This window comes from Aotus nancymaae, unplaced genomic scaffold (assembly GCF_030222135.1).
Source record: "Aotus nancymaae isolate 86718 unplaced genomic scaffold, 86718_ANA_hifiasm-v0.15.2.pri h1tg000036l, whole genome shotgun sequence".
Taxonomy (NCBI): Eukaryota; Metazoa; Chordata; class Mammalia; order Primates; family Aotidae; genus Aotus; species Aotus nancymaae.
The window spans coordinates 82,785,050-82,811,849 of NW_026988450.1; the positions used below are offsets into that span (position 1 = coordinate 82,785,050).

Sequence of the window (26,800 nt, forward strand, 5' to 3'; positions counted from 1 at the left end):
TGCACAGCACAGCCCCCCATCTGCAAACTGACGAGGTGGCCCTGAAGAGCTGCCTACCCATAACTCTCAAGTGATGCCTCTAAAGTAACGAAGTCTCTGTGGTCACTTCCACATCAAAAGTAAAAGGAGCAAAATCCTCTCCCATTTTCTAGTGTACTGGGGAGAAATAGCAATGCCCATCACTGCCGCACGTCCGGGTTGCCAGCTGTTGGTGTGTGTGTGTTGCTTTAGCGTATTTCAGTTCCTCCATGTGGCCGGCCTGTCTCCCGTCTTACTTCTGAGGTAAAGGGCTGCCTGACAGCCAGCCTCGGCACTGAGTTCACGCCAGAAGCCCTGGGTTCAAACCCCATGGCATCAGCCACTTTGGTGTGACTGGAGCCACCTTTCCTGAATCTGTAGGGACTCAGCTCAAAAATGGAGACAGCCACAGCTGTCCTCATAACGATGAGGGGCGGGGGCGATCTTGTGGTGGGGTCTTACGTAGGGGAATACGGGAAAATGGCTTTGTAGACTGCTAAAGACAGTGCCGATGCTGAAGAGAACAGAGAATTTCTTAAATCCAAAAAAGTTCAGCTGGATGGCTAAAGCTACCTACTGGCTCCCTAGCTGCTGCTGTCCTCCAACACACATCTATACAAACACACATGCACACACATAAAACATACGCATGCGCACATGTGCACCCACAAACATGCATGTGTACATGCACACATACACACACAAATGCACAAATAGCAGGCATGCACACACAAGCATACATACACTTTCTTTAGGGACACCAAGGACACAGGCAATGCAGAAGCTTTTTGAGAGACGATATAAACAACACAGCACCAGTAACGACAGCAAGTAGCAATCAGCGATCCAAATCCCAAGAACTGAGACGAGAAAGAGCCATGAGGAAGGGGAGAAGAAAGGTGGGGGAAACAAAGGGAAGAAAGAAAAGGGGCCAGGACTTGGGTTTCCAGAGTCTGAGCCGCAGCAGGTGCTTGGAGGAGCCGTCAGGAGCCCTGGGAGGCAGCAGGGAATTGCCACCCAGTTCCAGCTCCGGAAAGACAACACTCATTCAGGGTCCCACAGGCCACCTTCAGCCTCCACCGTCTGTCTCCATCACGGGCCTCAACTTCTACCCTCTTTCTCTATCCCATCGCATCCTCAACCCATGAGGATGAAGAAAGAGACCAAATAAGAGCCTGATGCAGCCTCAGGGAACCGAGAGCTGTGGAGGGTGGGATTCAACCCGTTTATTCATTAGCTGTATCCAGTCATGGTTTCCTCACTCTGTTTCCTGGGGTTTTTCAAGATGCAGGGAGTTTATTCCAGTGAAGCGCCAAGCAGAGTGCCTGACACAGAGCCAATGAAGGTGCTGCCTGCCCCGTTCCCCATTTCTGCAGTCTACTACATCACACTGAGGTAGAAGGCAGGCGGGATTTGACTCCAGACCAGACTAGAGACTGGCCAGAACTGGGAAGAGGGGCCCAAAGCACCTCTCACTGCACATCAGCATAATACATGCCCACCAGCGCTGGAACACTTTACCATCGCCATGACAACACCCAAAAGTTACCGCCCCTTGCCACGGCAACACTGGAAGTTACTGCCCATTTTCTAGCTATTTCTGAATAACCTGCCCCTTCATTAGCACGTCATTGAAAGTCGGTATAAATACGGCTGCAAAGCACTGCTACTCTTGGCGCTCCGCCTGTGGGGTAGCCCCACTCCGCAGGAGCGGTAGCACTGTCACTGCCTCAACAAAGCTGTTTTCTACTACCACCAGCTCACTCTTGAATTCCCTCCTGAGCAAAGCCAAGAACCTGCCCTGCACTAGCACCACGGTGGGTGAGAATTCCCACCAGACCAAAGCCAAGTCCTTAGAAATGCCGACTTCACTCAGCTCCTTCTCCTAATTCAGGGATGTTTTAATTCAACAAAGATGTGATTTGCAAATTACCATGGAGAGCAGAGGGAGCTATGCGAGGGAAAAACAAACAAGCAGAACTTCTAGCGGTCAAGGTGTTCAATCTGCCAGGTGAACCAGGCTTGTAAACAATATGTAAGGTCCAGAATTCAGGCAACAGCTACTTAGTTCTTAAAAGGTGCTAGCACTGTTCCTGGAGATGGCCCCTGCCAAGGACACCTCCTGGGTAGAGGACATAGACAGATGTGTGACTCTGCGAAAGGACCCCCTCCAGCCCAGGCCTATGAAAGCATGGAGCAAGGGGCTGGATGTTTTGCCCAGGCCAGTGCTGTCCGATTTTCTAGGAGCCATATGAAAATTGAAAAGAATTTAAAAAAAAACAATTTTAATGATGTTTTCTGTAATCCAGTATATCCAAAATAGAATCATTTCACTTATAATTCACTTTTAAAGATCAATGAGAAATTTTTGATCCCTTGTACTAAGTCTTCAATAGCCAGTGTGTTATTTTTCACCTAGAGCACATGAAAGTTTGGACTAGGCATGAATCTGGTATTTGCATTATTTCCAGAATACCAGGCTGACAAGAGAAATGTATTACACAGGTCCTACTCCCTGACCTCCAGCAGGGTAGGAAAAGGCTTCCACCACCCCTAGACTCTTTGGGATTCACTGAGTTAGGAAAATCGAGACAAAGAATTAGCAAACTTAGAACCTGCAGACCAGAGTCCCTGTCTGCACTGTTATAGGAAAGGCAGATGACAGAGGAACATTTTCATTTATTACTGTCACAGGTTTAAAAGCTGGCTGTGTGCTCAGGGATCCTGAGGTCCTTAATCAAAAGAAATAAAATAACGACTGGGCAGGAACTGGAGGCAGATGTGGAAAACATTCAAACTCAATTCCAAATGTTCACTTTATCAAAGTCTGAGATTGGCCTTGGTTATATAAAATGTTCTGATTTTCAAAATTAATTCCTGAACAAAGAACTTCCCCTTAATATTTAGGTGTGTCTAGGGTCTTTTTAAATTCCAGAATAGAGCTTTAAATTTAAGAAAAGAAGCCACTGGGAAAAGAAGAATTCTCCAAACCATCCCCCTGACACATCCCCAGCCTACCAAAATGCTCTGGCCCATTTTTTCTGGTAGCCAAAGTATAAAATAAATATTTAATGTATTCTCCAAATAACTGGAGTTCGGTTTTTATCAGGAGAAAGAAGCAGAATTCTTTTAACTTATGTGCATTGGCCGCATAATTCAACACTGAATGAATGCCTGACGTCTGTCACACACCACGCTAGGTGCAATCAGAAATGAGGAAGACACAGAGCCTCCCCTCCAGGAACATAAATAAGTAATTCCATTTTGTTCATGAGAATAATTTTATGTGACTGTGGTGTTATTTATGATCTGGTTTTGTAGACACTTGCTGTTAGAAAGGACAGAGTGTCAAAGTCCAGCTTCCCAGCCGGTGTCTAAACAAGATCAGAAAGTCCTACCCGACCCTCCGCTCAATGCACAGGCATCACTATGGGCAGCTGCCACCTGTGTTTACACCACTGGGAGCCTCAGAAAGGCTGCCCCGTTCTCCCTCACCGCTAGGCCAGTACAGCCTCAGGGTGTCCCTGGCAAGGCCAGTCCCTCCCATAGCCAAGTGCTGTAAGCATCTGAACAAGCTATCCAGTGGCCCTTGGTCTTCTCCCCTGCAGGCCTTGGCATCCTGGCCCTTCAGCCCCATGCTCAGGCAGGGCCAGCACTGCGATGGTGGCCAGGTGGCCAGTCTCCACTGCAGCCGGCTCCTCCGCAGACACAATGTCTCCCAAGCCACCTGTAGCAGGTCCATTCACACACATGACCCCTAGGGGGCGATAAAGGACAAAAGAGAACTCTGGCCACAGGGCACTTGTTCTGGCCTGCAGGCTTGCAGTTTTGCAAGCTGAGGAAGACAGGTAAGCAAGCACCTGCTCGCTGGTTTTCAGGCTTTTTATTAATTCAGGAACCTCATTCTTCAAGTCTCAGCTCCATCCTAGCTTTCTCAGAGAGACTTTTCGTAAATCCCCTTCAATATTAATGAGGTCTCCAGTACTCCCTCCTGCTTATTTGCCTTGTAGTATAACCACAATTTGTCATCATGTATTTAATGGTGTGTGTATTGGTTTAACCTCTCTCTCTCAATAGACTGTGAGCTCCAAAATCATCAATATCATTTAATTCAAAATATAGTAAAGTGCTTTAAAAGATCCATGTTAAAGAAATGAAAGATATTTACCTATAAACCAAAAAATGCCACATTTCCTTTGTCATGAAGACCAGAACACTTCCAGAGTGTTCACCTAAGAATCCCTGAGAATAATCCACACTAAGTCATTCCTAACTCTCACTTCACAGAAAAAGGAGATGGTGTGCCAAGGAAGAAAGACCAGGCTCAGGGTGGGAAAGCCCCCAGTCCAACCTCAATGGGGCAAGTCCCTTTAGTGCCACAGCCACTCAGGACTTCTGCTCCTTCCTGGAAACTCACACCCTCAGCCCTCTGCCATTCCCTGTTCATGCCTCACAAGCAAAAAGAAGCAAAACTCAGTCCTTTCACTGAAAGACACTCACCTCCAAAATTCACATAGTAAAAGAATGAAAGTAAATAAAATAAACAAGTATGGAAGGAAACCCTAAAACAAAATACAAACAAATGAACAAAAACATACTTTAAATGAATAACCGTAATTGCACTGAAAAAAGAGACGATGAACCCAAGGAACTGTGGAAGCTGCTGTTTACACCACATGCCTCAGGCTAAAGAGAAGAGCTCTAAATAAATACTGAACTCTAGGTAGCAGGCTTCCTTTTCACAAAGACATGGCTTCCTGATTCTGAAACTATTTTTAGTATATTCCAGGGTTGAGCAAATAAGTAACTATACTGTGGATACTAAGGTCTAGATTTTTCTTTGTCAGAGAAGGATGTTATAAATACGAAAAGGAGAAAGGATAGAATATACTCTGTGTTGTTGAATTGCAACTGGAAAAATCCATGTGAACTCAATGATTTTTAAGGGGGAAATACAGATTATATAGGCATGTCTGAGTTTAGATGCATGTATGTATCTAAGATATACATACATACACACCTCTGTTTCCTAGCTGTGTTTCTGAGGGTGCAGAGAAGCAATGACACCCAGCTCACCTAGTCCCTGGATCTCAGTTTCTAAATGCCACTCTCCACTAAAAGAAACCAGGTCTCCTTGTAGAAATAGCTGATTCCAGAGCTGAACAGGGAAAGCACAGAATGAGCCCAGAATATCTTGTACCAGAAAGTAAGGAAGTCCTCACAAAAGCGGGGGCACACTCAAAGAATACCAAGGCCCACTTTAATGCAACTGGCCAAATGTAGGGCCATCTGAGCACCAAATTAAACAATGAGAAAGGATTACAGACCACTGACTAAAATAAGCATTCCTGAGTCTACAGAAATATAAATAGATAAAGGAAAAGAGACCGTTCTCGCTTACACCGACAACTAATAAAACGAAATGGTAACAATGTGAGGTACGGCTATGCTAATTATGGTAATCATTTCACAACGTATGCCTATATCAAAGCATCATATTGTATACCTTACTTACGTACAATTTTTGGTAATTATACCTCAATAAAACGGGGGCTGGGAGAAGACAACTAGTAAATGCAGAACAAACGACAGAATTAGAAACCCATCATGTAGCAGCCATCCTGACGCTAACGGACTCTGGCAAGAATCGTCAATGGATACTGAAACTACCGAATGAAAAACATCCTTGGAGTGAGGAGTAGCAGGATAAACACGAGTGGGATTTGCTCAAGAGCATGGCCAGGGCCCCTGCTGGGAGCAGAGCCAGGCTTCTCACTTCTCAGAGCTTCCCCTAAGGGCCTTCCTGGCCAGGGGCCTCATGGGGAGGATGTGGACTCAAGCCCCTTACCCTGGGCCTGGAGTGAGCTCCTTTCCACTGCAGCCTGGGCCATGCCTGGCAGGGAAGCCTGGGTCATGGCTGGTTCACCCTCACCGTAAGGCATTTCATTACAAAGGGCAAATACAGTAACGTCACAGTGGAGAAACCTGATCTCCTCAAATGTGTAGCATCACCAGTAATGGGACAAATCACGATCACATGCCTCCTGCTGTGGTGCGCTGAGAACGCAGCATTATTTCTTGGTATTCCTGCCCAGAAATGCAGAATTTAAATCCACTCACGAGGCAGCATTACACAAGGCCAAAAGGAGGTAGAGTCTACAGAATAACCGGCCCATACTCCACAAAAATATTGATGCCGTGAAACACAAGGCCAGAGGAAGCGCTCCAGATTCAGAGAGTGAGGAGACATGGCGAGGAAATGCAGTGCGCGGCTGGGGTGTTCTTCCGTGGTAAAGGGTGTCGCTGGGACAATCAGTGGAACCTGAAGAGAACCACTGCACTGACGTTGTTTCTCATTTTGATAACTGAAATGTGGTTTCCTTGTGTTTAGGAAATAAACACTGAAGATACTTAGGAATAGGTAAAGGCGCATTAGTTCTGCAACTTTATCCCAAATGGCTGAGAGGACAAAGCAATGTAGTAAAACACTAACACTCAAGACACTGAGTGGAGGCCATAGGAAAAGTTTCTGTACTACTCTTTCCATTTTCCTGTAAGTATAAATTATGTCATAATAAAAGGTTAAATGAGAACAAACTCTATCTCCAACATGCCTTCAGTATTTGAAGAATAGAACAGGCTCCCTTCAGCCATCCACCTGGCTCATTTGACTCTCCTTCCCACTGCCGGGTCTTCCCTGCCTCTCTGAAGGCTCCATAAGCTCCAAATCCATGCTCTTTTATTTGCAGAAACTTCAGCTCTTGTGTGCTCCTGTGTCCTCTCCCCACTGGAATCCTCAAATCAAGTTGGCTCAAAGAATAAAAGGTGTCCAACGGGTGCAGTGACTCACGGCTGTAATTCCAGCACTTCGGGAGGCCAAGGCGGGCAGATCACGTCAGGAGATGGAGACCATCCTTGCCAACATGGTGAAACCCCGTCTCTACTAAAAATACAAAATATTAGCTGAACGTGGTGGTGCGTGCCTGTAGTCCCAGCTACTCAGGAGGCTGAGGCCGGTGAATAACTTGAAGCTGGGAGGTAGAGGTTGCAGTGAGCTGAGATCACGCCACTGCACTACAGCCTAGTAACAGAGCGAGACTCCGGCTCAAAAAAAAAAGAAGAAGAAAAGGTGTCCATGTAACCAAAGCCTTTCTCCCTAGAAGACATCTGGAGTATTAAATAGAAAAAACAATAAAGTCTATAGTTACACTGTAACTACAATTCCCTAAATGTTCCCTCATTATACATCTAAGGTCTTTTTTTAAAAGTTGGAAAATTAGTTCTCAAAAGACATCTCCACATTGAAAAAAAAACATGAAAATGAAGTTGCCTAGGAAAGGGAGGATTCTCATGCCCACAGCGCCACACAGCAGGACAGTCTCCCCACAAACTGATGGGTCTCAGAGCTTCAGGAGAGGGAGCCAGGCAGGGAGAACCCAGAAGGCAGCAGCCAGAGGAGGGCGAACCAGCCACCCCCCCGCCCCCCGGCTTCCCAGCCAGGCGCGGCCCAGGCTGCAGTGGAGAGGAGCTCACTCCAGGCCCAGGATAAGGGGGTTGCGTCCACATCCTCCCAATGCGGCCCCCCCGCCAGGAAGGCCCTTACGGAAGCTCTGAGAAGTGAGAAGCCTGGCTCTGCTCCCAGCAGGGGCCCTGGCCATGCTCTTGAGCAAATCCCACACCTCTTGCCCTTTCCCTCTTTGTCTCTGAAAGGTAAGAGCCACTCCACGGTTGCCAGACCCGGGCCCTCCTTCCTTAACTAAGGATGTGCCACCCCCAGGCCCAGCCATCTCTAACAAAGGAGGCGCTACTCCCAGGCCCCCCCATTTCTAACCAAGGTGGCGCCACCCCCCCCAGGCCTGGGCCATCTTTAACAAAGGTGGCACCGCCCCCCAGGCCCTGCCTGAGTCTCTGACCAAGGAGGCACCACCACCCCCAGGCGCAGGCAGCATCTCTAACAAAGGAGGCGCTGCCCCCAAGCTCTGCCCGCATCTCTACCCAAGGAAGAGACATCTGCAGGCCCGGCCATCTCTAACCAGTGATGCACCACCCCCAGACCCTTTCTAACCAAGGAGGCGCTGCCCTCAGGCCCTGCCCATATCTCTAACCAAGTAGGAGCCATCCCTAGACCCAGGCCCCATCTCTAACCAAGGAGGTGCCATCCCCAGACTCCCAAGTCTCTAACCAAGGAGGTGCCAGCCCCAGGCCCTGGCCGCCTCTAACCAAGGAGGCCCCTAGGCCCTGCCCGCATCTCTAGCCAACCAAGGCAGCCCCCGAGGCCCGTGCCACCCTGCGGAGGAGCAGCACAGCATTCCTACCACGAGTTGCTATAGGTGGCCAGGAGCGGAGAACAGCCCAGAAGCCTCCAGTCACCAAGGAACCAACAGGAGAATTCAGAGTGGAAACTCGCACTGGGAGAATTACCTCGTAAGCCTCCACCAATAGCAGAGTGGGAAGGATGCCATGCGCCTTGCCTCCGCGGCTTCCCATGGAGCATGTGGAGGTGAGACCACCTCCTCTCCATCCACATCCTTCCTTCACAGACGCCCGCACTCTCCTAGGCAGCCCCACCACCCTAGTTATCCCCGGCAGGCGCCACCCACCCGCGCTTCTCTCCAATTCGGGTCACAGCCCTGCCCAGGTGGGACGGGCATCCTGCAGCCACAGAAGGCTCTGATTGGTCCAGAATGAGCACATGATGCCATCCACAGACCAACCAGCACTCTGAGGGGGTGTGGCCTATGGCTCGTAGCCACCCCTCCCCCCCCCCCCGCCCAGCAGGGGGCCCTCCTAGGTGTCCCAGAGCCGGGTCCAATCTCAGAAGGTCACAGGCGAGAAGCGCCCCAAGTCTAGGAAAACTTGGATGCCACGTATCTTTCTCGGGCATATTAAAAATTCTGACTTTCCCTCAGTCAGGAACCTCATCTAACAATTTTTTTGTTTTGTCTTGGAGACGAGTCTGGCTTTGTCGCCCAGGCTGGGTGAAGTGGCGCAATCTCCGCTCACTGCAAACTCCACCCACCAAGTTCATGCGATCCTCCCACCCCAGCCTCCAGAGTAGCTGGAATTGCAGGTGCTCGCTGCCACACCTGGCTAACTTTTTTGTATTTTTAGTAGAGATGGGGTTTCACCATGTTAACCAGGCTGGTCTCAAATCCCTGGCCACAAGTGATCTGCCCGCCTCAGACTCCCAAAGTGCTGGGATTATAGGCGTGAGCCACCACACCCAGCCAGTCCAACAATATTTAACACACCCAGTGCTGGGCAACAGACCCTAAAGTCACATAGCGCCTCCCACCTGCTCAGCCGTGCACACAGAAAAAACTCTGGAAGCCCTGGGATAAGGGAGCCACCGGGGCCAGTTAAGAACACGCAGAAGAATGACTCGACTGCGGCCGGGCGCCGTGGCTCACGCCTGTAATCCTACCACTTTGGGAGACCGCTGCGGGTGGACTACCCGAGGTCAGGAGTTCGCGACCAGCCTGGTCAACATGGCAAAAACCATCTCTACTAAAAATACAAAAAAAAAAAAAAAATTAACTGAGTGTGGTGGCAGATGCCTGTAGTCCCAGCTATTCGGGAGGCTGAGGCAGGAGAATCACTTAAGCCCAGGAGGCAGAGATGAGTGAGCCGAGATCGTGTCACTTCAGTCCAGACTCCCCGTCTCAGAAAGGAGAAGAAAGAAGAAAGACGGAAGAAAAAGAAGGAAGAAGGAAGAAGAAGAAGAAGAATGACCCAACTAATAGCAACAGGAGAAGGAGGCAAGGGAAGATGAAAGAGATGGAGAGTGTGCCCAGCAGAGGCAACGGGAGGACCTGACAGCACAGGACAGCCGACTATTCAGACATTCCGGGAGGCTTCCTAAGGAATTCTGAACTAAAGAGCAATAATAAAATATGCCCTGATCAAATCTATGTTTCTTGCATCCAACAATTCCAAACACCATGCCCCACCCAAATCGCACTTGCCCTGAGCCCCTCTTCCCTGGGCCATTCTGGTGGAAGCCTCAGAAGCTCAGCTGAACTGTCAAACCACTATGTCCCAAAGAGGAACTCTCCTCCCACTCAACAGAACCAGCCTCCCAGGCTCCCCCAGGGATCCAGGGCACAACACCCTCCTGGCCACCCTTTCACCTTTGACTCCTCCCCTGGAAGGGCACCAAGAAGTTGTCACCAAATCCCATCAATGTTCCCACCTACCTGATGTCTAGCCATCAGTTCCCATCACCAAAGCTCTAATCCCAATTCAAGCCCTTCTGCAGGCATTTCTTACAGTCTTCCTATCACAGAGCAAAGACCAAAGAAAAATAAAAAGGAAAAGTACAGAATGTTTTTCTTGATTAGTTTGTCTTCTAAAAATTTAGAGCAGGAGAAAGAGGAGAACAGGAGAGTAAGACTGACATTAAAACAGCAGAATCAAAGCCTGGCGTTCCAGGGCACCTCGTATTTCTTCAACTGTATCTCCATATTCCCACATTTCCCTAAAGTCCAGTGATCTTAATCACTGCCCCTCACCCCACCCCGCATTCCATAGGGAACCAAGGATAAAGTCAGGGTCCACACCTGAGAGTAGGTCAAATGCACCAGAAGGGCAAACAGCAAACTCTGGCAGGAAAGGCTTAATAACCCCAAAGTATGAAATGCTTCTATCAGTCGCTAAGAAACAATAGGACCCAAACAGGGAAAGAAACGGAGACATGAAAGCAATGACAAAAGAGGAGATAAAAGAGCTAACCCATGGCCTGCAGACCTGTGCTCTGGGACCACACTGACCAGGGCGAGTCTGGCTGCATTCCTAGGGTACTCTGTGCCATGACTGCCCTGCTGAGCCCCAGTTTCCTAATCCGTATAATGGCAATCACAGCATCTGCCTCCCTGGGTCCTCGTTAAATTAAATGAGGTAGAGAGGGAAGTGCTGACAGCCCAGGTGCTCAGGAAATGTGACGGATGCCACTCAGTAGCCTGAAAAGAGCACAGTTTGGTTTGGGATTAGACAGCCCAAAGCTCAAATTCTGGTTTGACCACCTACCAGCATGTGACCAAACCTCTCTGACCCTCCATTTCTTTGTCTGTAAATCAAAGAGAATATCCCAACATCAGAGAACGGCAGTTAGGCTGGCAGAGCACAATGGCTAGAGAGCACCTCACACAGCACTGGGCCACGGTGGAAGCTGTGGATAACCTCTCTGGTGGTTAAGAACGTGAGTGCTGGAGCTTCATGCTGTTGGGATGGACAAGGCACCAGGGCAGGAGCCTCAGCTCAGGCGGAAGCCTGGCAGGCAGCCATGGGGAGCTAAGTGGCATACAGGCAATGGGGCCAAGGACAGCTACAAGTCCTGTGCACTGTCAGGCAGTGATACTCCACGACAGACTTTGAAAAGCCACATGCAGCCAGTGATGGAGTCTTGGGTACTTGGGTTCAACATGGGCTCGCTCAGCAAGAACTCTCAAGGACACCTCAAAAACACTTCCTGAGCACCAGCCAGTTCAGTGTGTACCTCACCCGATCTGGCGCTTCCATGAATAAAATCCTCAGATGAAGACATGTTTAGCTACAATTTTGTAGACATGGAAACTGAGGCTCAAAGAAGTCACAAGAACTATCGCATTCTGGGTCTAAAATGCAAAGCTAGGTCTCTGGGACTCCAAAGCTGGTGCTATTTCCCAAAGCCCACATTTCTGGGGTGGGGGACCCCACAGACACCCAACTCAGAAAGAAGCAAGGCCAAGGAGAGGAGAGAAAGGCTGACTAGATGGCTGGCAAGTTGGCCCTGCTGAAGGAGGCAGAGACTCAGGAAGTGGGCAGGGCCTCACGAGCCAGAGGTTACTGGAAGGCTCAGGTGCTGGCAGCTCCAGCAGGACACACTCCCCTCCCTCCACCCCAGTGCTCAGCAGCTCAGACCTGACCCCTGTACAAAGAAAGCACAAGGACCTGGAGGTTCCCTGTCGGACTCTGGGCTGTGACTGCCCCACCTCAGAGGAGGTCTGGCCAGTCCAGGGGGTGGCAAAGGCTGCTCACCTTGTCAGGCTCCTTCATGCTTCCCTGGCTTGCTGCCTGCTGTGCCCCCTTGGTCTGGTCACTCTTCTCAAACATCATCCTATGGCTTTCCTGAGCCCCTCGCCCAGCCCAGGCAGAAGTGACTGACAGTGACCATGCCACTGACCCCCTTACTCTACCTTGTACAAGCTTCTAGCACTGCCCAGGATCCTTGTACAAATGAGTAAGTTTAAATTGAGGGAAAGGGTTGTGTTGCCACCACCACAGTCAAGACACAGCCCGCTCCCAAGCGCCCCACCAAGCTCCCCCTGCCTCTGCGGTCAGTGCCCTCCCCTGCATCCTCATGTAAATGTGTGTTTATGGTAAATACGTATCAAACTTACCATCTTAAGTATTTGTAGGTATACAGTTCAGTGGCATTAGATACATTCACATTGTTTTGCAGCCATCTCGACCATCCATCACCAGAACTTTTTCATCTTACAAAACCGAAACTCTATGTCCATTAAACACTAACACTACATTTTGCTTAGCCTTTCATTCCTTGGTTTATTTCCACATTTTAGCTATTGTGAATAACGTTGTTACAAACATGGGTATACAAATATCTCTTTGAGACTCTGCTTTCAATTTTGGGAAATATATTCCAAGAAGTGAAATTGCTTAATCATATGGTAATTCTATTTTTAATTTTTTTGAGAAATTTCCATACTGTTCATTCCATCAAATAGTGAACAAAGGTTCTAATTTCTCCCAACCTCAAAGTTTGTTGTCTTTTGTGTCTGGCTTCTTTAACACACCCTTGAGATTAGTCCAGGTTGTTGCCTGCATCACTTTTCATCCTTTTTCATTGCCAAGTAATATTCCTTTGTATGGACATACCAGAATTTGTTTAGCTATTTACCAGCTGATGATTATTTGGGCTGGTTCCAGTTTGGGGCTTGCTATGGTTTCAATGTTCCCTCCAAAACTGCATGTTGAAACTTAACCCCCAATATGCAGTGTTGACAGGTGGGGCCTTTAAGATGTGATTGGACCATGATGGCTCTGCTCTCATGAATGAATTAAAGGGTTAATGGACTAATGGGTTATCATGGGAGTAGAATTGGTAGCTTTATAAAAAGAGAAAGAGAGTCCTGATCATAATACATTAGCAAACTTGCCATTGATACCCTGTGCCACCTTGGGACTCTTCAGAGAGTACACACCAGCAAGAAGGCCCTCATCAGATGCAGCCCCTTGACCTTGGCCTTCTCAACCTCCAGAACTGTAAGAAATATATCCCTTTCCTTATAAATTACCCAATTTCAGGTATTCTGTTATAAGCAACAGAAATCAGAACTAAGACAGGGCTATTACAAATAAAGCTGCTATGAACATGTGCATACCTATCATCAGATAGAGATAGGCTTCATTTTCCTTGGAGTAGAATTGCTAAGTTTTAACAAGCATAAGTTAATATGGTCTGGTACCCAAATTTCATCTTGAACTGTAGCTCCCATAATTCTCACATATTGTGGGAGGAACCCAGTGGGAGGTAATTGAATCATGGGGGCTGTTTCCCCCATACTGTTCTCGTGGTAGTGAATAAGTCTCATGAGATCTGATGGTTTCATCAGAGGTTTCCCCTTTCTCTCGGTTCTCACTCTCTCTTGTCTGCTGCCAAGCAAAATGTGCCTTTCACCTTCTGTCATGATTGTGAGGCCTCCACAGCCATGTGAAACTGTGAGTCCAGTAAAACCTCTTTTTCTTTATAAATTACCCTCGGGTATGTCTTTATCAGCCACATAAAAGCAGACTATACATAAGTGTACACCCAACATTTTAAGAAGCCAGCAAACTATTTACCAAAGTAGTTGTGCCATTTTGCATTCCTACCAATGATGTATCAAAGTTACGGCCGCTTCACATTCTTATCAGCACTTGGGATTGTCTTTTTAATGTTCACCATTCTAGTGGGTTTGTAGTAGTATCTCATTGTGATTTTAATTTGCATTTTCCTAAGAACCAATCATGTTGAGCATCTTTTCATGTTACTGGGCATTTGTATACATTCTTCTGTTAAAGTATCTTTCAAATCTTTTGCTCATTTTAATTAGTTTTGTCTGCCTTACAGACTATGAGTTCCTTCAGAACAGTTCTCAAGGCCCCCTCAATGCCTAACTCCTGGGAGTTCAATTCCCAAAGAGGATATGTGAGTAATACTGCAGAGCCACCTAACGGCTCATGTCTTGGCCATTGCACGCAGCCCAGATAGGGCCTCACACACAGCAGGCACTTCAGAGATGTTTATGACCACATCAGCAAACACAGATGGCCAATAGCAGTAGGGAGAGATTGAGTGGGGCTAGACAGCCAGAGGGACCAGCCTGAGCTTCTGTACCCTCACTTGCAAAGCAAAGATAATAAGCCCACCTTGCAGAGCTTTTGTGAAGAATAAACTAAAGAATGGGTGTGAAGCGCCTGACTGAGCAGGTCTACAGAAATGATAGTTATTATGACCAGGCCCCATCTTATTCCCCTGCAACTGCATGATGAAGGATTGGACCCAATCCCTCCTCATGCATTTAATTCTCCCAGATACTATTAAAAGTGATAAAATGTTCAGGGCAAGAAGGTGAAGACTGACAGAGGGAGAATAGAAGAGGAAAAGAGGAGAGGGAAAGAAGAAGGAAAAGACAGATGGTGGAAAAGAGTAATGTCCCCTGCCATATGCCAGATACGTTCCCACTCCTCCTCTATGGAAGCTCTACGAGTATGCTACCTAGTAGGTCTGCGGGGACCATTTTCATATAATTATAATGTAGGAGGCGATGGTGGCTCAAGAGATTTGCCAAGGTCCCAGGGCTGTTAGACAGCAGGACCAGGACTTCCACCCAGTTCTGATTCCCCCCAGGGCCCCTGTTCCCTGCATTACCTGAGCCTGGTTCCGTGCGGGGCTCTCTCCCTGAGGCAGGGTCTTCCCAAGGTGCTTCCAGGAACCTGGCTAGCTCTGAACAAGCCCCTTGCTTGAACTCAGAAACAAAAACAGGCAGAATTCAAAAGATGCTTCTCTCTATCACCACAGGAGGAAGTTGAAAATTATAGACCCAGGGCTGCACATATGAAGCCTGCAGAGTTTTCATGTCCCTGAGCCTGTTACATTCACCATTCCTCTTTCCCTAGAAACAAACACAGATGGAATGCCTGCAGGTCTCTAAGGTAAAAGCCAATCCCTCACCATTCCCAGGAGCTCCCTCTCTGAACTATTTCTCTAAATCTGTCCTTCCTCATCCCCACAGCGTGGACTGCACTAGGACAGCACTTAAACTCCCCTACCTGCATTTTTGCGATTCCAAACAGTGTTCTCCTGCTTATTCTTTAGACTTCAAAAATTACAATAAAGCTGTAGTAATCAAGGCAGTATATACTGATAAAGAATAAACAAACAAAACAATGGAACAGACCAGAAAGTTCAGGAGTGAACTCACACATAATTTTCAAGAAAAGAGCCAAAATAATTCAACAGAGAAAGAAAAGGTTCTTCTAACAAACTAGGCTAGAAAAACTGGACATCCATATGCAGGAAAAAACATTCTCAATCCCTACTTCATGCCATAGACAAACTCATTAGAGATAGACATTAGACCTAATAAATGCAAGAAATATAAATCTTTTAAAAAAAAAACTTAGGAGACTTTCATTGTGACCTTAAAGTATGAAAACACTTCTTAAGAGAAGATACAAAAAGCACTTACTATAAATGTAAAAATAATGGCAAATAAAACTCCAATAAAATTACAAACATCTGTTCATCAAAAGATAAAAAACAAATAGGTAAGCAGAGATTGGGAGAAAACATTCACAAAACACACACACACAGCAACAACAACAACAACAAAAGACAAATATGCAGAATATATGAAGAACTCTTACATTCCAGTAACAAAAAGACAATAAACCCTATTTATGTATTTACTTACCTATTTATTTATTTTTAGAGAAACTGTTTCACTGTTGTCCAGACTGGATTACAGCGGCAGGTTCACAGCTCACTGCAGCCTTGAACTCCTGGGCTCAAGCGATCCTCCCACCTCAGCCTCCTGATTAGCTGGGACCATAGGCATGCACTACCATGCCTGGCTTTTTTCAAGGCTGATCTTGAACTCCTGCCCTCAAGCAATCCTCCTACCTCAGCCTCCCAAAATGCTGAGATTAAAGGTGTAAGCCACCACACCCAGCCTCCAATTTATTAAAATAGGCCAAAGACTTTAATAGACATTTCTCTAAAAATGACATACATGATCAATAAGCACAAGAAAAAATGCTCAACATCACTGGTCATCAGGGAAATGTGAATTAAGGGAGATACCACTGCATCTCCTCTAGAGTAGGAAAAACGAAAGACTGACACCACCAAATGCTGGTGAGGACACAGTGCAAGCGGAAGCTCTGACATTGCTGCTGGAAATATAAAATGATACAGCTGCTCTGGAAAGCTATTTGGAAGTTTCTTAAAAAGTTAAACATAACTTTTGACAACAAACAGGTAAAACTTCGGGGGGAAAGAAGTTAAACGTAACTACTCTAAAACCCAGAAATTCCACTACTAAGTACTTATTAACCCAAAAGAAATGAAAATCAATATCCACAAAAAGGCTTGTACAGGAACATTCATTGCAGCTGTATTCCCAATAACCAAAAACTAACTGGCAGTAGACTGTGGCAGTATCCACACAACAGAATACTATCAGGCAGCAAAAAAGACAAACTACTGAATCTCAGAAACTTTATGCTGAATAAAGGATACCAGACACAAAAGAGTTATATAATGTTCTACAGTAGAAAATACTCATCTATGGTGACATCAAGACTAGTGGTAGCAGCCCGGCGCAGTGGCTCACAACTGTAATCCCAGCAGCTTGGGAGGCCGAGACGGGCAAATCACTTGAGATCAGGAATTCTAGACCAGCCTGGCCAAAATGGTGAAACCCTGTCTCTACTAAAAATACAGAAATTAGCCAGGTATGGTGGTATGCTCCTGTAATCCCAGCTACTTTGGAGGCTGAGGCAGGGGAATTGCTGGAACATGGGAGGCAGAGGTTGCAGTGAGCCAAGATTGTGCCATTGCACTCCAGCCTGGGCAACAAGAGCAAGGCTCCATCCCCAAAAAAAAAAAAAAAAAAAAAAAAAAAAACTAGTTGTTGCTTAGGGTGAGGAGCAGGAATTAGATAGTAAGGGGCAAGAGAAAACTTTCTGGGCTGATAAAAAAGAGTTCTATATATTGTTAGGACTGTGGGTTATGTGAGTGGTCAAACTCTACACTTAAGGTCTATGCATTTCAGTATAGTACACCTAAAAAAAAAGAAAAAAAGAAAAAATCTGTCTCTTGGCAGCTGACAGAGATCTTTCTTTCTGAAAGTCCAGCTTTGTTATCTTCCTGTCCCTCAATATTTCCAAAATAAAGTCCTGACAGCTTCCCACTACTCAAAGGCCCTTCATCACAGACCTCCAGCACCCTGTGCCCCTCTCCAGACTCAGTGCTCACCTGGTCACAAAGAGTGGGTCACACCTGTGTCACTGCACCAGCTGTCCCTTCTAGACCCTATAACACCCAACTCAAAACATCTCCTTCTTCAGGAAGCCTTCCCAGAATCCCTGGGGCTGGGGTGGGTGTGCCCACTCTGAAGCCCTCAGTATTCAAGGCTTACTTCCATCATCGCACAGAGCCCCATTCCTAAAGGAGTCTGTTTTCCACTGCCAGGACTGCATGAAATCCTCAAGAGGAGAGAGTATGTCATATTGGACTTTGCATCCCGGCACAAAGTTTGGCATAAACATCTAGGTAAACTGATGACCAGCTTGATAGTAAAAAAAAAAAAAAAAAAAAAAAAAAAAAAAAATTAATAAGCAATAATAACCCTAAAGGGCAGAGAAATGGCAGCAACTCCTGAAGAAGAGGCCCACCAGCAGGGACACAAGGAGATTACCCAACACTAAGAAGGAAGCAGTTAGGGCCCTACAAGAAGCCTTGGGGCTGAATTAAAATGCCCTCCAGAGATGTCAGGACACCCCAAGCTCTCCCTGGTCCTTGGCTGCAGGTCCTGTGGCTGAACTGGTCCTCTTTTCTCCCACTGCCCACTATGGATGCTGCCCCTTTCCTTATTCGAACAACCTGCAGCACCCAACGGCATCCTCTGAGGACAGGTCCCTACCCCACCCATCCTGCCTTGATCAGACTGTGTTGAACAGAAAGGCACCAGATTCCAGAGTTCCACATTTTGCAGCTCCATGTATTACATGGTTTAAAAGAACCCAAAAGATTTGAAACCAGTATATTGAAAGCGATGACTGAACTACGCTCACTGTAGTGCTATTCACAATAGCCAAGTATTGAATCAACCTCAGTGGCCAACAACACATGAATGAGTTTTTTAATGTGGGGCATATACACAGTGGAATATTATTCAGCTGCAGAAAAGAAATGTTGTCATTTGTGACAACATGGATGAAATTGGAGAATTATTATTCAGCTGCAAAAAAGAAATGTTGTAATTTGTGACAACATGGATGAAATTGGAGAACACTGCACTAAGTGATATAAGCCAGCACAGAAGGACAAACACTGCATGTTTCCTCTTATATGTGAACTCTAAAACAATGGAGCTCAAAAAAGCAGAGAGTAGAATGGTGGGTATCAGAGCTTGAAGATGTAGGAAAAAATGACGATCAAAGGGTATAAAGCCTCAATTAGACAGGAGGAATAGTTTTCTTTGAGACATATTGCACAGCATAGTGAATACAGTAATAATGTACATTTCAAACTTGCTAAATTTCACATGTTGACTTACCACAAAATGATAACTATTTGAGGTGATAGATATGCTAATTAGCTTAATTATTCCACATTGTACTCATAAATCATAACATCACATTATGCCCCATAAAGAAAAAACTATAATTTGTCAAGTTACAGTTTTTTGAAATTTAAAAAAAGAAAATTATGTTACCCAATTTTAAATCCTTGTTTTTCTACTAATATGCCAAGCATTATCTTTACAAGCAAACTCCATTATCTATGTATTTTGTATTCCTTGAAACAAAAGGAAGCAACTTCAAATCTGTAATAGATGTTTAAAATGTCTATTTTGCTTTGCTCTGCTTTCTTTTTTCTCTTTTAAAAAAATTACTCGGCCGGGCACAGTGGCTCATGTCTGTAATCCCAGCACTCTGGGAGGCCAAGGCGGACAGATCACCTGAGGTCAGGAGTTCAAAACCAGCCTGACCAACATGGTGAAACTCCATCTCTGCTAAAAATACAAAATGGGTGTGGTGGCACATGCCTGTAATCCCAGCTACTTGGGAGGGTGAGGCAGGAGAACCACTTGAGCCTGGAAGGTGGAGGCTGCAGTGAGCCAAGATCGCACCATTGCACTCCAGCCTGGGCAACAAGAGTGAAACTCCGTGTCAATAAATTAATTTTTTTAAATGATTTATTTAAAAAAAAAATTTACTCAGCCCAGCACAGTGACTCAAGCCTGTAATCCTAGCACTTTGGGAGGCTGAGGCAGGCAGATCGCTTGGGCTGAGTTCAAGACCAGCCTGGTCAACCTGGTGAAACCCCATCTCTACAAAAAATACAAAATTTAGCCAGGTGTGGTGGCACACCCCTGTAGTCCCAGCTATTCTGGAGGCTGATGTGGGAGGATGACCTGAACCTGGGAGGCTCTGCCTTTCCATCCACAAATGCTTTCAAGAAGTGAGTGGATGGCAATGCACACTGGGAAGACTGGTTCTAGGAAGCAAGAGACAAATCCCATTTTCCGAATGCCATCAGTAGCCATCTGTGGCAGGACTGTGTCTCCTTTGCCAATGAAGGGACTGGGGTTCCAAGGGCTCTGTGACCTCCCTTAGGTCAGGAATCTGGTGAGAAGCAGATCTCTGGGCCCAGAGCACGTGCTCTTTCCACCCTCCTACATGTTCCAGCCCTTAAAGTTAATGCCTGACCTTGAGAAATTGCAAAGACAGTGAAAGTTTAACAGGGTAAACAGCTGAGAAGAGAGGGAAAACTTAACTCAAGGCTAAATCTCTTCTACATAATTAAATCAGCCCATCTTGGTGCAGAGTTTTTCAGAGGCTGCATGCTTGAAACTATCTATAAAAGGAAATGCAATTAAGGAGACTTTTTAATATATCTGATTCTTGACTGCCCTTGCTCTAGGCAAGACCTTAATTCTACTTAAGGATAGCTATCTTTGAAAAGTTATGTAAATTGCAAGGTATGGGGAGAAAAGAAACAGGAACCCTTTCACTGAGAAAGGAGCACCGTGGTAACAGAGCTCCAACTCACACAATGGCCATCTCAGCTCATTTGCCACCTACAGCTGTGCCCTGTAGACCACATGCAACTCCACCTCATTATCATTCATTGTACTCCCTTTCCTAAATTAACCAAAACAGGAAACTCTTTTCAGAAATTAGCTGACCATGAGTTGACAGTAACACGTTGTAAAATATGATCTTTTCTCATTTGGTACAGCTGGAAATTGAAGAAAACTTCAACATATGTCCAGGGTTCTTTTTTTACAACTCTTAGGTAAATTCCAGAATTGGAGAAGTGGGCAACTGGGCAACTAATTCTCCCTCTACAAGCAACGACATGGGAGGAGAAAGGCACCAATCGAGAAGACATCATTTCATCTTTATCAAAATGGAGTCACTCATGTCAAACTCTAACAAAATTGAGCCAGAGAACATGAAGAAAGGGCCTCATGAAAGTATGTCAATGACAGGAACTATGCCAGGAATTCCTTGGAGCCACAGTATTCCAGATAAGCCTGTTGCTTGCACAGGACACTTACCTGGTGTGTCTGTCTCCAGTGGACTAATGCCAACTCCTGCAATAAGCCTCTGTCACCAATGGTTTTTGTTTCAAAATCACTTGGTGAACTTCCCTTTTTGGTCTTTAAAAAAAAGTTGCCATTTACTCCAACTTCTTTGGAGGTACCTATGATCCAGCATAGCACATGTATCTAAATTGTAATCCCCTATTATTCCCAAATAAACTACAGTTTCAGTATCCCATATCTGAAATGTTTGGGACCAGAAGTGTTTAGAATTCTGGATTTTTTTGGATTTTGAAATATTTGCATATACACAGTGAGATAACCTTTCCAAGTCTAAACATGAAATTCATTTATGTTTGATGCACACCTTATACACACAGTCTGAAGGTAACTTTACAATATTTTTAATTTTGATCATGAAACAAAGTTAGTGTACAATGAACCATCAGAAAGCAAAGGTATCGCCATCTCAGCCACGCATATGGGCAATCTGTGGTTGTCTGGCATCGCCATCATTCCTGACTCTGAATTTATATGCTACCAATAAGACAATCACTTTCTTACACTTATTCACACATAAGTCCTTACCAGTAAAAAATATGACACACTATTAATACAGCGAAAAACAAGGTGTTCAAGGTACCTAAGCAGCACAGCAGCATCAACAGAACACGTGCATCAGCTGCTAAACAACAAAACAGACAATGGCTGGCTTTCAGTCTGCTGTTCAGCATTTCTGAGTGTTAACAGCATCGTCTTTACAGTTGTGCAGCTGCATTTGAAAAAAAATAGAGACGGGGGTTTCACTGTACTGCCAAGGCTGGTCTTGAACTCCTGGACTCAAGAGACCTCCCGCCTCAGACTCCCAGAGTGCTGGGATTACAGGCGTGAGCTACTGCGCCCAGCTATGCAACTGCATTTCTACTGAGAACCTTCACAGGTCAGATATAAGATTTTCCACTGTGGCCTCATGTCAGTGCTCAAAGTTTCAGATTTTGGAGCATTTCAGATTTCAGATACCCGGATTTGGGACGCTCAGCCTGTATTTGGAGAGTAGGTCTCTCTGGTGCTTATTTTAGGCTAACATAAGATAGCATGCCTGAATTAGCTGGGCACCACAGCTAATCAGAGCACCTGTAGTCACAGCTACTTGGGAGGCTGAGGCGGGAAGATTACTTGAGCTCGGGAAGCACAGGTTGCAGTGAGCCAAAACTGCAACACTGCACTCCAGCCTGGGTGATAGGGCGAGACTCCATCTCAAAAAATTTAAGACATTTAAATTTTAAAACAGCACGCTTGGTATAGTTCAGCTCTCCCGACTCACTACTCGGCTCTGGGCCCACTCTGTCACTCCAGGACACATTATCCCACACCTAACACAGCAGCAGGTGGAGGAAGGACTGCGACTGGCACTGCTCTTTTCCCCTGCCGGGTGTGCAGAGGGCTCCTTACAAAGCTGTTATTTAAACTAAATAAGTCAGAAAAGGTGCCCCTGGGGGTTAGAGGTAGTGACACGCTACTTCCTTCAGCATGAGGACACACACTACAGATGTTTCAACAGATGAATTGGTAGGCTCAGAAGATAAAAATGGAGAGAAGCAGCTGTTCAGGGTAAGTCCCAGTGACATGACATTTCCATCTCCAAAAGGTCACTTGGGCACCAGCAAAAAAAAAAGCCAGACCGATTGACGGGCTGGCGTGATCACTTAGCACGTTCGTTCTTCCACTCACTAAGTACATACTGCACACTTACATGAGTCAAGCCCTATTCTAAGAGGATGGAGGTATAAGTCAGGCGAGCCGCAGGAGTTTGGGTTTTAGCCCAAGTTAGAGGAAGTTAATTTTTAAAGCCCCAGTTCTGCCATTTTTAAACTGTATAAAGTTGACCTCTTAAGAGAGCTGAGCAGCAAAACGTGTGAAGTCAGTGCCCAAATGTGGAAGCTTGTGGTAATTATAGGTGAAGGACCCCAAGCTCAAGGTTAAATGACTTGCACCGGGTGTCAAGCAGAAGATCTGTTACTCTATTAAGTCCAGCCGGCTGCCGGGAAGCCTGCAGGAAGTACGCATTTCGCCGAGGAGGAATCTGAGACCGGGGAAGAAGGAAACCCCGCCAAGGTCGACTCAAAAAGCGGCACCGCCGGGATTCGAACTTCGCGCCCACTGCGTTTCGTAGCTGGCGCGCGCCCCGACACCACCCGTTACCGTGGAAACGGCTGGGTGCGTGCTCTCCCACTCGCTCCTTCCTCGTTTTTTTTTTTTTTTTTTTTTTTTTTGCGGCGGGATACCCCAGCGACAGAACGTGAGCCGCAGGACGCAGCTACGTTCGCTCTCCTCCCCAGACCCGGATCCTTCCGCGGCCAGCAGCCGGCGGCCGACTCGACGCTCGAAACGGCTTCCCGCGCGCTGCGCCCCACCCCCACCCACCCAGCCTCACCCCAACCCCCAGCCCGGCTCACCTGCCGCCCGCGTCTCCATGGCAACGCCCCCACCGCGGAGGAAAAAAAAGCTTCGGTCTCTTCTGGGCCCCCTCCCGTGCCGACCGAGAAGGCGGGGCGCCCCACTGACGCTTCACTCTTTATTTTTATTTTTTTAAGAAAAGAGCCGGCGAGGTTATGGCGAATCTGCGGCATCCAACATGGCGGATGGAGTCTTCGCCCTCCTCCCCACGGGGCGCAGACGCCTGCGTAGCGGACGTCCGCCTCGGGTGCCCCCCCCCGCCGCTGGCGCCCGGCACAGCCCGGCAGGGTCAGGCTAACGCGCATGCTCGCAGCCGCAGGTCGTGCTTTTTATCCCGCTGCGCGGATTCGGCCGCGCCGCGTTTAGAGCCACGCCCAGGGAGGGGCCCTCGGGAGGGTCGGAGCGCGGATCTCGGGATCGGGAGTCTGCGGTGGTGCCGAGGGTCGACCAGCGGCTTGTGAGGCCGGCGGGCTGGGCGTGCGAGGAGGGTTCTGGGTGCAAGTTTGGGGCAGCGAATTCACTTTTATTGGTCTCAGTTTACTGATTTGTCCATGGGCTGCTCACAGCCTGCATCCTGCTCAAAGCTGCAGCGTTTCCCGAAGTGCTGGGACCACCCGGCTGGGTTTTAGCGGGTACAGAGAGCACTGAGCGCCATAAGATCACACGAGACAAGGCGACTTCCTCCTCTTTCTTCTCTTTTTGTCCCGCAACAAGTCTGCGCTGGGCGTGCGCCCCTCCAGCACTCATTCATTTCCCTGCTTTTGGCACAGCCTAGGGCAGGCAGCTGGCTCTGGTGGAAATTTAATGACCTTGTTTTTTGATGTTAAGGTTTTTAACTTCAACACTGTAGTCCTCGGCTCAAATGACATCTTCCAGCCCCTAGCCCTCACCCCCCTGAAACCCATCTAAAGTAATGCTCCTAAGGCACTTCATATTTTCTACGTACAGTAGCATCCATTCCTATCTGACGTTATCTCCCTCCCTTACCTCTGTCGATCTTGATCACCCCTTAAGTCTCAGAAACAACTGGGCCTGACAGTTATTTCATGAGTAGTGAGTTAATATGGCTATGTTCTAAGGTCATTTTCTGTTTATGACGTTTTTCACTTACAGTAGTCATAGTTTTTAAATTGTTTACATTTTCAAAAATTAGTCAACTTAAAATGGTGTACATCATGCAGAGACATTCCCCCCACCCCAAAAAAAAGTAAAAGCAGACCTCAAGAGACTGAAGTTTGGGAAACTGATTTGGTTTCCTGGTTCCCCTGGAATGCTAGTCTTTGTTCTTCTTTTCCTGGAATAAACCCTCTTTGGTTGCTGCTCAACATGAGATTCTCAGGCAGCCCTGAAGCTCACACTTGGTGTTCCCACAGCTGTGGTCGAACTGGCCTAGCTCCGTTCCCCGTTTCTCTGTTTGCACAGTCTCTCTCCTCACTAGACTGAGCTTCCTGAGCAGCCCTTACAGGTCCTTTTCATTTAGTTTTCCCAGCGCCTATTGCATAGTAATATTTACTGAATGAACACTTTCTTTCTGGGGGTCACTTAATTTTTAGGAGGAAAACTCCCTTGGGCATTGAACTTCAGGATGACTCATCTGATTTCTCAGGAGCCTTCCTGTCTGCTCCTTAACCCTGTTCTTGGGAAATACGGAACCATGAAAAGACCCCAGAGTTGTCCAGTCCGTTAAATATATGCTCACAGATATAGCCTCCTCCCTCCCCCGCCTTCATTTCATCCTCGAAATCTGGAAGATTAAGTTGGGCGATATGATTATTGTCCTTTTCCAGATGAGAAAAATGAATGTTCAGAGTGGTCAAATGGCTTCCTGAGATCACACAGCAAGCTAGTGAAGAGCCAGCTGTGGACCTTGTGTCTCCATGCCCAGTCTTCCTCCCACCACATCTGGAATGTACCCAAACTACCCCCCAGGCCTCCAAGAGAGTCAGTTCCGAGACCGCCAGCAAGCTGCTGCACAGCCACCACATCCTCCACCACAAGAGAGATGGCGAAGTGGGGCTCATCAGAATCTTTATTTGGAAATGAACTGCTCAAAAAGCTGCATTGATGAGCTTTTCCTTTTAGAATTATAAATATTTACAATAATCATTATTTTGCTGTGAATCGATTTCTGTCAGGCAGTTAGAGTTGTCCTGGTCTGCTGACAGTAAAGGTTTTGCCTTTCTAGCAGCAGCATTTAAATGGTATTTATTGATTAGCAGATGGATTGCTCCTAGGTGTTGTGACCAAACAAATTTTGGAAATGAAGCAATTTAAAATTTGTGTCAAAACCCAATTACCTCAGAATACAGAAGACAAATTAAAAGAAAAAACTGTGGACTGTGGATGATGGTTCTGGGTTAATTATTTGGAAAGCTATGATTTTCTCTACTATTCCCATGGCATTTTCTTCCTCCTACCCATTCATCATTCAGAGAAGAGTTACTGAGCACCTATTATTACTGGAAACTATCCTGGCCATAGGCAGATGGAAATGACAACGAGATGGCCCCTTTCTGTGGGGAATCCAGGTTTGTAAATGGGGAGATGAGTCCACAGTTGGCTCTTCCATGGCCTTACTATGTGATTTGCAAATTTTCAATCAGCAAACATCTTTATTCTTTCTCTTTGCCAGTAGTATTTCAAAATGCCTTCAATTAATGAAGACACATTTGTGGAATTGGATGTAAATCACTCAGAAGTATATAATTAATGGCAACCTGCTTCAGTGATGGTTCCTAGAGGAGAGTGGCTTCCCAGCTGCCCGCTGGTGGCAGTCGGCCTCTTGAAGCTAAAATGTGAATGAATTGTGTTGATAAATTTATCAACATGAAATGGCACTTAGTTATATAAGAAATATAATTAATTTGCACAACTGAATATATTTGTGTCAATAATTTTATAATTATATCCAATATCTTTTTAAGAAATAGACATTTACATGAAAACAATAGTTTAGGGACATAATTTCATAAGATGCTTTCTTGAAAGCAGGTTCTGATAAAGGATACATAGAGGCAATCTCAAAATAATGGGTCTTGGCTGGGCGTGGTGGCTCATGCCTGTAATCCTAACACTTTGGGAGGCCAAGACTGAAGGATTGCTTGAGTCCAGGAGCTCAAGGCTGCAATAAGCTATGATCATGCCACTGCACTCCTCCAACCTTGGCAGCAACAAAGTAAGACCCTGTCTCTAAAATTTAAAATATATATATATATGTATGTATGTATGTATATATGTACACACACACATATATTAATGGACCTTAAGGCATCCAACAATGATAAAATCAGAGGTGAGAATAATCAGTTTGGGTTAAGAGTTAAAAATCTAAATAGGCACATTGTAAAAATAATCCACTTAAAAATCATATAAAAGAGAAGGACATAGTAATACTAGAACTAGATGAGCAATCTCACCATGAACATAACTACAACCTTAAGAAACAGCATCTTTTCCACCTGTCTTTTCAGTGGCCCTGGAGTGCCATCACATCCCCAGTCTGCCTG

General features: G+C 46.2%; 1 protein-coding gene across 3 annotated transcripts in view; it reads right to left on the bottom strand.

The window, feature by feature from the left end:
• Positions 1-23,481, bottom strand: part of ZFAT (zinc finger and AT-hook domain containing) — a 257,157-nt gene extending 233,676 nt beyond the window's left edge. For 2 of the 3 annotated variants that reach the window (XM_021675915.2, XM_021675917.2), the window contains exon 1: positions 23,294-23,480. In XM_021675915.2, the coding sequence (XP_021531590.2) occupies positions 23,294-23,312 (19 nt within the window). In that variant the 5' untranslated portion in view covers positions 23,313-23,480. Of the gene's footprint in view, positions 1-23,293 lie in introns of all 3 variants that reach the window. The other variant, XM_021675914.2, reaches the window with a different exon arrangement.
• Between the last annotated feature and the right edge of the window lie 3,319 nt (positions 23,482-26,800).